The sequence below is a fragment of the Cannabis sativa genome, chromosome 2, assembly GCF_029168945.1.
Source record: "Cannabis sativa cultivar Pink pepper isolate KNU-18-1 chromosome 2, ASM2916894v1, whole genome shotgun sequence".
NCBI classification, from domain to species: domain Eukaryota; kingdom Viridiplantae; phylum Streptophyta; class Magnoliopsida; order Rosales; family Cannabaceae; genus Cannabis; species Cannabis sativa.
In genome coordinates, this window is record NC_083602.1 from 61134282 (window position 1) to 61146167 (window position 11886).

General features: G+C 38.0%; 1 protein-coding gene across 1 annotated transcript; it reads left to right on the forward strand.

The window, feature by feature from the left end:
* Window positions 1-2: 2 nt before the first annotated feature.
* Window positions 3-3956, forward strand: LOC115719054 (uncharacterized). Its single transcript, XM_030647940.2, has 15 exons — window positions 3-163; window positions 285-372; window positions 445-491; window positions 701-790; window positions 912-965; window positions 1377-1454; window positions 1543-1611; window positions 1693-1848; window positions 1931-2057; window positions 2479-2516; window positions 2759-2848; window positions 2968-3072; window positions 3210-3356; window positions 3524-3633; window positions 3712-3956. The coding sequence occupies exons 1-15, from the start codon at window positions 128-130 to the stop codon at window positions 3785-3787; spliced, it is 1311 nt and encodes a 436-aa protein (XP_030503800.2). The 5' UTR covers window positions 3-127; the 3' UTR covers window positions 3788-3956.
* Window positions 3957-11886: the final 7930 nt, after the last annotated feature.

The window sequence follows — 11886 nt, forward strand, 5'->3', positions numbered from 1 at the left end:
TTCAATTGGGCCTACTACTCTGGTCTGCGTTCGAAACCTTCTTTTCTCCAAAAACCGTTGATCGTCTTCCCCGTTCCGACCTCGAATACCAACAGGAGGAAACTCCTGCAAGTCGTATCCGTCTGCCATGGAATCACATCACGCTTCGCTTGGCAGAAGAACGGTACATATTTGTGCTCTTTCTAGAAATTGTTCGCATTTTTGTATTTCTGGTCCTAAAACGATCTCTTATATGCTGAAAACTAGTATTTGTTGTTGTTGTTCTTCTTTTTTATTTATTCCAGCTTGAAGAAATTCGTCAAAAGCGAGCTGCAGAAAGATTGAGCAAAACTTCGTCGGGACCAGATCTCAGCAAAGTTTCAAATTCAAATGGTTTGTGCAATTCAATCTATGAGTTCTTATATTTGATGAATAATCGTTAATTCTTATTCCACTTTGGTACAGATGTTGTATCTATGAGAAAATCAGAGAGTGGAAATAGAATTTCGGAGGTAACAATTTATTTTGCTTGTAGTTTCTGTTTGGTTGGTTGGAAAATTGATGGTATATGCGGAGAAAACATTTGTCTTCAACAATTATCCGATTCACTCTGGGCTGAAGTTCTTTACTTCGATTTGAACGGCTGTTAGGAAAGTGTTTCATTATACTTAGTTTTTGTGCATGTCAATATTTAATTTTATAAACACTAATAATGGTGCAGTCAGATATTGGTGGCTTAGTGGCTCAAATAAAATACCTGGAGAAAAGGAATACAGAATTGGAAGAGCAGAACAAGAAATTGATTTCAACGGTAGCTATATTTTCTTCTCCATATGTGTTTATTTCTTGTAGCGTTTGAGGTGATTGAGGAATTGAAGCTTTTGGGTGGTGATCAACTGTATCTGATTGTTTTATTCATCCTAAAATTTCAGCTCCAGACAACCGAGGCTGACAATGACACACTACAAAAGCGTTTGAATGATCTTGTAAGGGAAATTAGAAATTACTTTGATTGTTGTCTAATTATACTATTTTGAGGGTGCGAGGAGATAATCAATCCATTATATTAGAGTTTAATACGTTCATAGCAGAACTGATGTAATCTTTCCTTTGTAAATTTTTGCTGAAACTGTTTAGGCATAAGCTAAAGGGTTATGGGTTGGTGCCTGAAATGAGATGCTTAATTCATAAACTCAGTTTTAACTTGTAAACAATACAGAAAAGTAAATTATTTCATGGGGGAATTTGTGTGTGAAGTATTTTACTTTCTTAAGTAGGATATAATCTGTGTATGATTAGTAAATATCTAAAATAATTGCTAGGGGTTCTTAATTTTTTTCCAGAGTTTCCACTTTGTTGTTCTATGATTAATTAATTAATTTTTGAATATATTACAGGAACAAAACACTGTACCTTCTTTGAGAAAAGCTCTGAAGAGTGTAGCTATGGAAAAAGATGCAGCTGTTGTCGCAAGGGTAATGCACTATACACCCTTTCTTTACGTAATTATCATCCATTTATGTTTTAGTTGTGTTGTTTTTAAAGTCTGATCTGTTAGTGCAGGAGGACTTTTCAGCCCAACTTCGCACTCTCAAGAAACGTCTAAAAGAAGCAGAAGAGGAACAATATCGAGTATGCAGTATGCTATAGTTCTTACTTTGATTTCTTAATGCTCGTCAATTGTATTTTCTTAACAGTTCCTTTGCTGAATAGGCTGAGGAAGATGCGGCAGCCTTGAGAGCAGAACTGAATTTGATACAGCAACAATCTATGAATGGTTCTCTTAGCGGAGTGACCTCCATTGTAAATCCACTGGATCAAATACAAGTCCTAGAAAAGGAGTTATTGAACTTGAAGTCAGAGTTACAGGTACAGTGCATTCATGGATTTTTTTTCTTCCTTATTTTGCAGTTACAATGCTTTCTTATTTACACGGCTATCAAATTTCTAGCAAGAATCACATTTAAGGCAGCAAGAGCGACAACGATTAGCAGAGGAGCAAACCCAAACTTCTAAGCTCATGTTGGAAAAGCAAGAACTGGAAGAAAAGCTTGCTTTTATGTCTAAAACGGCATCAGGTATCTGTCAAATTTTTATCATTAGCCTTCTTTCTTCTTGAGGAAAGGATTTAAAAACTCATATCATATTTTGTGCACCTCTTTCCAAGGGAAGGGTAATAATCAGAAATAAATGTCTTTTAATTGATTGTTTAAGATATGCCCAGGATTTTATGCTATTGTATTTTTATCTAAGACTTACGCTCATTCATGTTTATAACCTATAGCTTGGAGTTGTTATTTGAAACCTATTTTAGCATTTTAGTTCAACTTTGGCATAGTAGTCATTCATTTTGTGATTTCACTGAAGTCAGATTCTTTAAGAGTTCTTTTGCTTATATTTTTGTGAGACAAAATTGCACAAGATGTTTTCACATGTAATTTTTTATTTGTAAAATTGTTGAACTCCGTTCCGTCATTTACACTTTCTTTTCTTCTGCAGAAAATTCTGAGTTAGCATCTAACAAAGTATTTTCATTGGTGAGTTGTTAATCAATTATCATGTTTTAGAATCTTGTATATGATACCCTTCTTCTATCATTTTGCAGTTTCGTGAATCTTCTGCCATTAGATCACTAAAATGTATTACTCTTTTGTGTTAATTAACTCTATTCTCCTTTTGAAGTGTTTGTTCTGCTAAAAAGATTACACGATTTACTTGGTTTATGCATTTAATGAAAGCCTAGAATTCTTCGGCATTTGTTCATGTTTCTTATCTGCAGGAAGAAAAGGAGAAACTTGAGAAGCAATTGCATGACATGGCTGTTGTAATTGAAAAATTGGAGAGTAGTAGACAAAAACTTCTAGTGGAGGTAGTGGTCACAAAATCTTTTTAGATACAATAGGATTTTTGTTTTTCAAATGTCTTTTGACTGCAAATTTGATCTTTTCTTTTATTTAATTTATTATAATATATAAATTGTGGTGGCAGATTGATTCTCAATCTTCAGAGATTGAAAGCCTTTTTGAGGAAAACTCTACCCTTCAGAGTTCCTATCAGGAAGCTATGGGCACAGCAAAGCAATGGGAGAATCAGGTATTTTGTTAATGGTTTCTGTTTGCAAATATAGGGTTGTGTTATGCTCATTGCTCTCTCCCTTCTAATGCTGTGAATGATTTTTTTTTCTTTTTTTTGCGTAACTGCATAACTTGTGTTTTTCTGATACTTCCCAGGTGAAGGATTGTCTCCAACAAAATGAAGAGCTCCGTGGAATTCTCGATGAGTTGAGAATCAAACAGGCAAAGGGTTTTGTGGAACCACTTGCCGGTGTAAATGAGGCTGGTTCTCCTGCATATGCGGCTGAAATTATCTCCCTCAAGGTTAGTTCTTACTTAACTGCTGTAAGGGCAAGATAGGCACCAGTCCGATGGATTTGTTGTCTAGAAACAAGTATAAATATTACATACAAAATCTATGTTCTTACCCTATAATTTACTGTGTTTTTCAATAACAATGCTGGTCTGGTTTGTGGTCTGCCCCCTAATAGGGTCAAGTTGCAAAAGAACAGAGCCGAGCAGAGAATTTAGCTGCAGATGTATTGCAGCTCTCAGCCCGACTACAGCAAACCACTCAAGCATATAATAGTCTTGCACGCCTGTAAGTCTCTTTCTCTATCGCTCTCCACTGATCGTCTTAGCTGTTATCATGTAACATTGTTTTTGTCTAATTTTCCAGGTATCAGCCGGTGCTGCGGAACATAGAAAGCAGTCTAATAAAGATGAAGCAGGATGGTTCTGTGACTGTGAAATGAGATTAGAGACAATTTTAATATTTAATATTATAATTTGTATAGATTTCATGTGGATCTGGCACACACACAAGTTTTCTTTTATTTTTTCCCCTTCATTTGTACAAGGGCAAGGCAAGTGTCAAATTGTTGAGTTAAAAAGCTTCTATAGAATGAATCACTGTTAACACTATTGCAAGTAACAAAATTCTAATTCTTTAGGTACAACAAAGGTTCTATAAATTATTAGAAGCTCTATTTTCGCATTCTTTTTAAACAAGATCGGATAAAAAAGTAAGAGGTGCATTAAAGAAGTTGTCTTTTATTATTGCAACTGTTTGTTTACATGAACTTCTTCTTGATAATCTGGTTGTATTGTATCTATCTTTTTTTTGGGTTCTTCTCCACCTGATTGGAAATTTGAATTTCTCTCAAACCTGGTCCTAGCTGATTATTTATATATATAATTGTTGCTGAAATAGGTGATTATATAATACACTATTAACCACTTGGAAGTGTCATTAACCACTTGGAAGTATCGTTAGTGTGATTCATTAATTTTTTCTTTAAAGTATTTGACTGCATTAAGACTAACGCCATCAATAATGAGTAATTTAATAACTCTCTTTCGTACAAGCTACAACCTCTTCAAATATTTAATTAACATATTTGTCTACCAAATTATCCTTTTAAAAGCAGAAGATATCATCTTATATAACTGGCCAACAGTTTGATCATCGTGATTAAGACATGTGCACTTGCTTAGCATATATGTACTATATCTGTTATTCATCAATATATTAATCCCGTGATTACTGCCTCATAATTCTAATTGCTAATCATGAGAACATTGTCTACTTTATTAAGGAATCTTTTGGCTTATTGGGAAATGCTTTTGAAGTTTTTGAATAATTCTGTGGCCTTATCTTTCATACAGTTTGCCAAAGGCCAAAATAGATATTATTAGCTGTTTTTAGATATTAAAATACACATCGACATTTGACGTTTTGCTTGGTTGGCTAGCTAGACCACTTGTACAAATCATTCAAAAGATGGTAAAAGCGTTAAACCGTTTTTTACTTTAACACTTGAACATACATTTGTTCTTTAATTTGTTGGTTAAAATCATTATGCTTGTTAACTAAGTAATCATGATAATAATTGAAGACTTTATCTTATCTCTTATAATAAGAGTAAGAAGAAAAATGATAAAAATATAAATAAACCAGTGTGTGGTCTGCTCTTCTCTACTGAGAAAAAAAAAGTACTCTCATGAGCAAAATGACAAGCAAAACCATTTGTTTCTGCATCCCAAGCCGAAAAAAGAAACAAGGGAAGAAAGAGTCCTCCACATCTCATGGACGAAGCAAGAAAAGAGAGCCTGAAGTAGTTGGTCCCGCCGGCACCCAAAATGAAGGCAATTATGATGGTGCCACCACAAGCAGTGATGCTGCTGACATGGCTGCTGTTATGGTGACCACTGCAGCCACCGTGTCAGCCATGCACGCCAACGATGGCGGCAGTACTCATGGTGGTGGAGATGGTGGTAGTTCTCATGGTGGTGGTGGTGGTGATGGAGGAGGTGGTGGTGGCGGTTGATGTCATTGAAAGTGGTGGCACCTTTTTCGTATCTGGTTCTATTCTATAAATAAATCATCATCATTATCAGGCGTTTGATTGGTCAATTGAATTGGAAGGAGTGAATGTGTATAATAAAGGCTAATAAGATCTATTTTTTTTGGTTTGGTGTGTGGTGATTGGTACAGCTTGTTGAAATTTCTAAGAGTTTATGAGATTATAATCAGTGTTCGATAGATTATTTTACACCTCATGCTTTTACTAGATTTGCTCTATTGGACTTAAGCAAACAATGTTTTTTTCCTTTTTCCATTATTCCTCTACTTCTTCATCTCTTGGTGGTCTTTTTCAATACATTGTATTTTTATCTCTTTCGTTACTTAATTTGTACCAATATATTTGAAGTAGAGGAATAATAATGGTAATGTCGAGGTTTGTTGAAGTTAAATCTTTCAAATTTGAATTCCACTATCCAATAAATATTTGGTTGATTGGTTTGTATAGGGCTTGGTAAAATGATGCTAGCGGCTAGCGCAATCAACAGCTTTTTCCTACTTAAAATCTTTTTATCTATTCATTTCATAACACTTGCTCAATTAGATTTAGAAGGAAGAAAACCATATTGTTTTAAGCTCTGGCTCACCAAGAGATCATTACTCTTATATAGGAATACTTTTGGGTGGGAAAGAGCATTGATTTGAGTTTGTAACCTCAGACTTCTTATTATACATCTCATCCTATTCTATTTTCTTAATTAGAGAAGATTATTTGTATCTTTATTTCATGAGTTTGTAGTTGCATAAGTAAGCATATCTTCTTCGTAGTGGAAACAGTTTTTGGAAAAACTTTAATAGGTTGTAGGTCACATTGACAGAGTCAATATGCATAAATTAATTGTTGTTGGAAATTTATGCACTCAAGATCCAAACTAAAACAATCAGTCACTACAAGAAAATTAGTTTTGCGCCAGCAAAAGTTTAGAATTGCAGGTAAACTTTTGTCAACGAGGAACCTCACCGACAATAAATGGGCGGGAAAAGGGTTTATGCTAGTGAATGTAGTGATTTCATCGGGAAAAGTCATTTGTCTCAGCGAGTGAAGTTGCCAGTGTAAAAGTAGTCGCTAGGGATGTACGAAAATCTTGGTAAACCGCCAACCCGAATAATCTTACTAAACAAATCGACAAAACCGATAAAAAATACAAACTCACATAATTGGACAAAATTATAAACCGTCCAATTAGTAAATTGGGCGGGTTGACTTTTGACCCAAACCGCCCAATTAAACTGCCAAAACCAATTTAATCCAATTTTCTTTTTTTCTTATTATATATGTATTATATAAAATATAATAATATATATTAAAAAAAATCTCACCCCCCATTTTTCTTCATCGAAAAACTCCCCAAGTGCCTTTTTTGGTCTGTTGCAGTTGTGCATTTTAACCACCTTTTTTTCTTTTTAACTAACTTCTCCTTCTTTTCGAAATCGTTTTTTCCTCTGTTTTCAGTTTTTTTCTGGTTTGCCTTCTCCTTCATCTGCCCATGCCTTTCTTCTTCTGATCTCACTACTGTCTTCATTCCTCCTCAGCCCTTTTCCTTTTGCTTTTATCATGGAACCTATCGAGAATGCCCTTAATACAACACTCTCCTTGACTGATGTGGAAGGAACTGTCTTTGCTTTATCAGATGAAGTAACTGCCCCTGCAGATGTGCATTCCGGCCATATGTTTATTGCTCGAGTTCTCACTGATTCATACGTCCACAAGCCGACTTTCATTAACCAGATGTCGGGACACTGGAAGGGCCGTTTTCCGGTTGTGATTTCTGATTTTGGGGATGATATGTTCAAGGTTTCTTTCCATTGTGCAGGTGATAAATTTCGGGTTATGAATAGGGAACCTTGGCACTTTCAAAATCACCTCATTGTGATGTACACTCCAAGTGCTCTGCAGAATGTCTCAATGAATAACTTGACTTCCACACCATTTTGGGTTCAAATTTACCGACTGCCATTTCTAAGTAAATCAAAAGCTCTTGCTAAGGCCTTAGGAAATCTAATTGGTGAATTTCTGGATGTCTATGAGGACTCCCTTGATGAGGGCTGGGGTCCTTTTCTTCGAATCCGTGTGAAAATATTGATCAACAAGCCTCTTCCTCGTGGACAAATGATTAGCCTGCCTAAAGTACGAGATGAGTTTTGGATTGATTTTCGTTATGAGCGTCTACCGGAGTTTTGTTTTGAGTGTGGTTTGATCGGACACCCCTTTGAGAAATGTGTCAAGTTCATGGAACGTATGGACAATGGAAATGATGACGATCTTCCTTATGGACCATGGATGAAAGGGGCACGACTTCCTACAACGGGTTATGATAAGTATAGAACTGACTTTTCTAAAGGGAATGTATGGCCGCTCTTAACCCGTCTTGCCCGTACCACTCTTACTTCAGCCATCCCTCGCATCAACACTGCAGCCACTCCACAACCAAGCCTATTGACAGATGCTGAAAATGTCTCAGCCTTACCCTTCTCTCGGCCTGCTCCATGTGTTACTAATGCTACTTTTTCACCAACTCTTTCTCCACCAACACACCATGATGCTTCTGTAACACACACTCCCTTTAGTGTTATTACAAACTTTCCTCAAGAACTCACACAGCCATCTATTTCGCACCAGTCAACAAATAGCCATAACACTTTCACAACCCATAATCAGCCTCCACTAAATCAACCATCAATATCCAAACCATTACCTTCTGTGATAGTCAACCCCACTTCTTTTGTCTCTACCTCACACTCCAATCTGCATGTTCCTACTAGTCAGCCTCTTATTCATCTATCTGGCATCTTTACTCCAGATATTGGTTCTACCGTTTCACCTGTTTACCCCGTGGCAACTTACCCTCCAAATTTGTCTCCACTTTCTACCACTCAATCAAGCACTAATGGCCCACACTTGTTCCCTGCCACCTCCACTATTTCTCCATCTATAGTTGCTACTGTCATAAACAAGGAAAACTTACCACCCATGCCTACCATTAAGAGACAAAGTGACTCTCTCACTATGAGACAGCTCTTAAAACGTTGCCGAAATCAGAACCATGCTACATCTGCTGCCATGTTTGTGGGAGAAAGCTCAAGTCAAACAGTTTCCTTTGATGATATGGATTCCGATGACTTCATTGACAATTCCGCGGAGATTGCTTTGCAATCCCGCGACTCATTATGAAAATCTTGAGTTGGAATGCGCGGGGTTTGGGGAACCCGTCTGCATTCAGGCACCTTCGGTTGCTTGTCAAACAGCAATCGCCCCACATTCTGTTTCTTATGGAAACAAAGCTCCCACAGAATTCTCTTACGCATTTTCGGCAAACTTTAAATTTTAGTAACGGTTTAGAATCACCACGTTCTGGTCTAAGTGGTGGAATGATGCTTCTTTGGCAACATGATATTGATGTCTCTATTCTGAATTATGGTAGAACTTTCTTTGATGGTTTTGTTCAAGTGGAGAATGACAAAAGTTTTCACCTCACAGCCTTTTATGGTGCTCCGGATGCTCACAATAAAGCTGATTCTTGGCTCCTTTTGCAACGTCTTGCTAATGTGTCCCCTTTTGTTCCATGGTTTGTTATAGGAGATTTCAATGAAATACTATCCAACAATGACAAATCCGGTGGTGGTTTAAGACTTGAACGACAAATGGAAGCTTTTCGCAAGTCTTTGGATCTTTGCAAATTACATGAAACTACTTTTGAAGGAGATCGCTTCACTTGGATAAAGAACCGTTCAGGAGTCAACACCATTAAAGAAAGGCTTGATTGGTGTTTTGTGAATCATCTTTGGGTCAACCAATTCAATGCTCCACTTGTACATCATCTTGACTATTTTGGCTCAGATCACAGAGCAATCTCTGCCACTTTTACACCAGTAAACTCACTGCTCCAGCAAGATAAAAGACGTAGTAGGTTCCGCTTTGAGAAGTTATGGCTTTCGGATGAACAAAGTAAGGAGATTATATCGGCTAGTTGGCAATCTACTTCAGCAGTCGATCCTATTGGTTCGGTCCTTCAGAATTTGGAAGAGTGTGCTTCAAAACTTCAAAGATGGCATATTCACAAGTACGGTAACATGAAGAAAAAGATTTCCGAGGCACAAAAGAAAGTGGAAACTCTTAACAACTCTCCACACCGAACCTCAGAAGCTATGGATTCATTGAAAAATTCAGAGGCTGTTCTTGATGATTTGTTGGAGCAGGAAGAAGTCTATTGGCAGCAGCGGTCTCGGATTGATTGGTTAACCTCGGGAGATCGTAACACGAAATTCTTTCATGCAAAAGCTTCAGCTAGGAAGACAAACAACACCATTAAATTTCTGGTTACTGAAACAGGCAATCGGGTTAGTTCTAAACCTGTTATGGCTGCTGCAATTCATGATTATTTTGCCTCAATTTTCACGGCTTCAACTATTGATGAGAATGCCCTCGCTACCACTTTAAATGCCATTCCTACAACAGTCACACCTGAAATGAATTGTGCTCTTCTTAAACCTTTCGAAGCAGCTGAAGTTGAGTTGGCTTTAAGCATGATGGCTCCAGATAAGAGTCCCGGTATTGATGGTATGTCCCCTATGTTCTACCAGCAAAATTGGGATGTTGTTGGTGATTTAGTGACAACTACTGTGTTAAGTGTTTTGAATAATGGGGCTGATCCTACAAGGTTAAACAAAACATTAATTACCCTCATTCCTAAGATCAAAAAACCACAGAAGCTACAAGACTTTCGCCCTATTAGTCTTTGTAATGTTATCTCCAAGCTAATCACCAAAGTGCTTGTGAACCGATTCAAACATGTTCTACCCTATGTTATCTCAGAAACCCAAAGTGCATTCTTGCCGAATCGCTTAATCACCGACAATATTCTTGTTGCTTTTGAGCTTGTTAATGCCATCAAGAACAAAACTACGGGTCGTAAAGGGGTGGCAACTTTGAAATTGGACATGAGTAAAGCCTTTGATCGTGTTGAGTGGAGATTTGTTGAGGTGGTCATGAGGAAAATGGGGTTTGCTAATGGATGGATTGCACTAATCATGAGCTGCTTGTGTACCAACAGTTTTTCTTTTCTCTTGAATGGTGAGGTCACGGGTTCACTTACTCCATCGAGAGGGCTTCGCCAAGGCTGTCCTCTCTCACCGTACTTGTTCTTAATTTGTTCTGAAGGCTTATCACGGCTGCTCCAACATGAAGAAGCGATGGGGAATCTGAATGGGTTCAAGTTAACACGACATGCTCAGTCCATCTCTCACTTGTTTTTTGCGGATGACAGCCTTCTTTTCTGTCAAGCTAATGAGTCTTCTTGTCTCGCAATTAAGAGATCTTTGGATGTTTATCACAGAGCTTCAGGCCAAGTTCTCAATCCCGATAAGTCAGTTATGTCCTTCTCCCCCAACACTACACTTGCTGCCCAAGTTTTCTTCCATCGACAACTATCAATGCCGATCTGTGAATGTCATGAGAGATATCTTGGTTTGCCTTCCTACTCTGGGAGAGACAAAAAGCAGATGTTTAGTGACATCAAAGAGAAGATATGGAGACTCATGCACACTTGGAGTGAGAAAATTTTTTCTGCGGGAGGTCGTGAGGTTCTTCTCAAAGCGGTCGTCCAATCCATTCCAACTTACGCTATGAGCTGCTTCCGCTTACCTGTTTACTTCTGCAATCAACTTGAGTCTATGATGGCCAACTTTTGGTGGGGCTTAAATGAAAATGGAAGCAAGGTTCATTGGCGCTCATGGAAGCTTATGTGCCAAAGAAAGGATAATGGTGGTATGGGGTTCCGTTCATTTGTGCATTTTAATCAAGCAATGCTTGCAAAGCAGGCCTGGAGACTTCTACAGCAACCGGACTCCCTACTTGCTAAGCTTCTCAAGAGTAGGTACTATCCTAACAACTCTTTCCTTGAAGCTCATCTTGGCCACTCCCCCTCATTAACTTGGCAAGCCATTCATTGGGGAAGAGGCCTCCTTACTGCTGGTCTAAGATGGAAAATAGGCGAAGGTTGTCGAGTTCTTTGTGCTAAAGATCCATGGATTCCGGGCCACTCTAGCTTTCAACCTTACCACTATTCTGGACCCCCGGATCTAGTTGTTTCGAATATCATCACGGATGAGCGACAATGGGATATATCTTTGCTAAATCGCTGGTTTTCACCACCTGATGTGGACCGAATTTTAACCATTCCCCTGGGCTTTTTTCGACATGATGACACTCTCATATGGCATCCCAGCTCCTCTGGTTTATACTCTGTCCAAACGGGCTATCATTTAGCGGCTTCACTTGATGATATTGACAACAGTTCTTCCTCTTCTTCCATGACAGCAAGTTGGAATTTTTTATGGTCGCTAAAATTACCCCAAAAGATCAAAATCTTCATGTGGCGAGTCTATAATGATGCCATTCCTGTAGCTACAGCCCTTGTGAAGCGAAAAATAATAACGGATTCCACTTGCTCCATCTGTCAACAAGCTTGGGAAACTATAGGGCATGCTCTT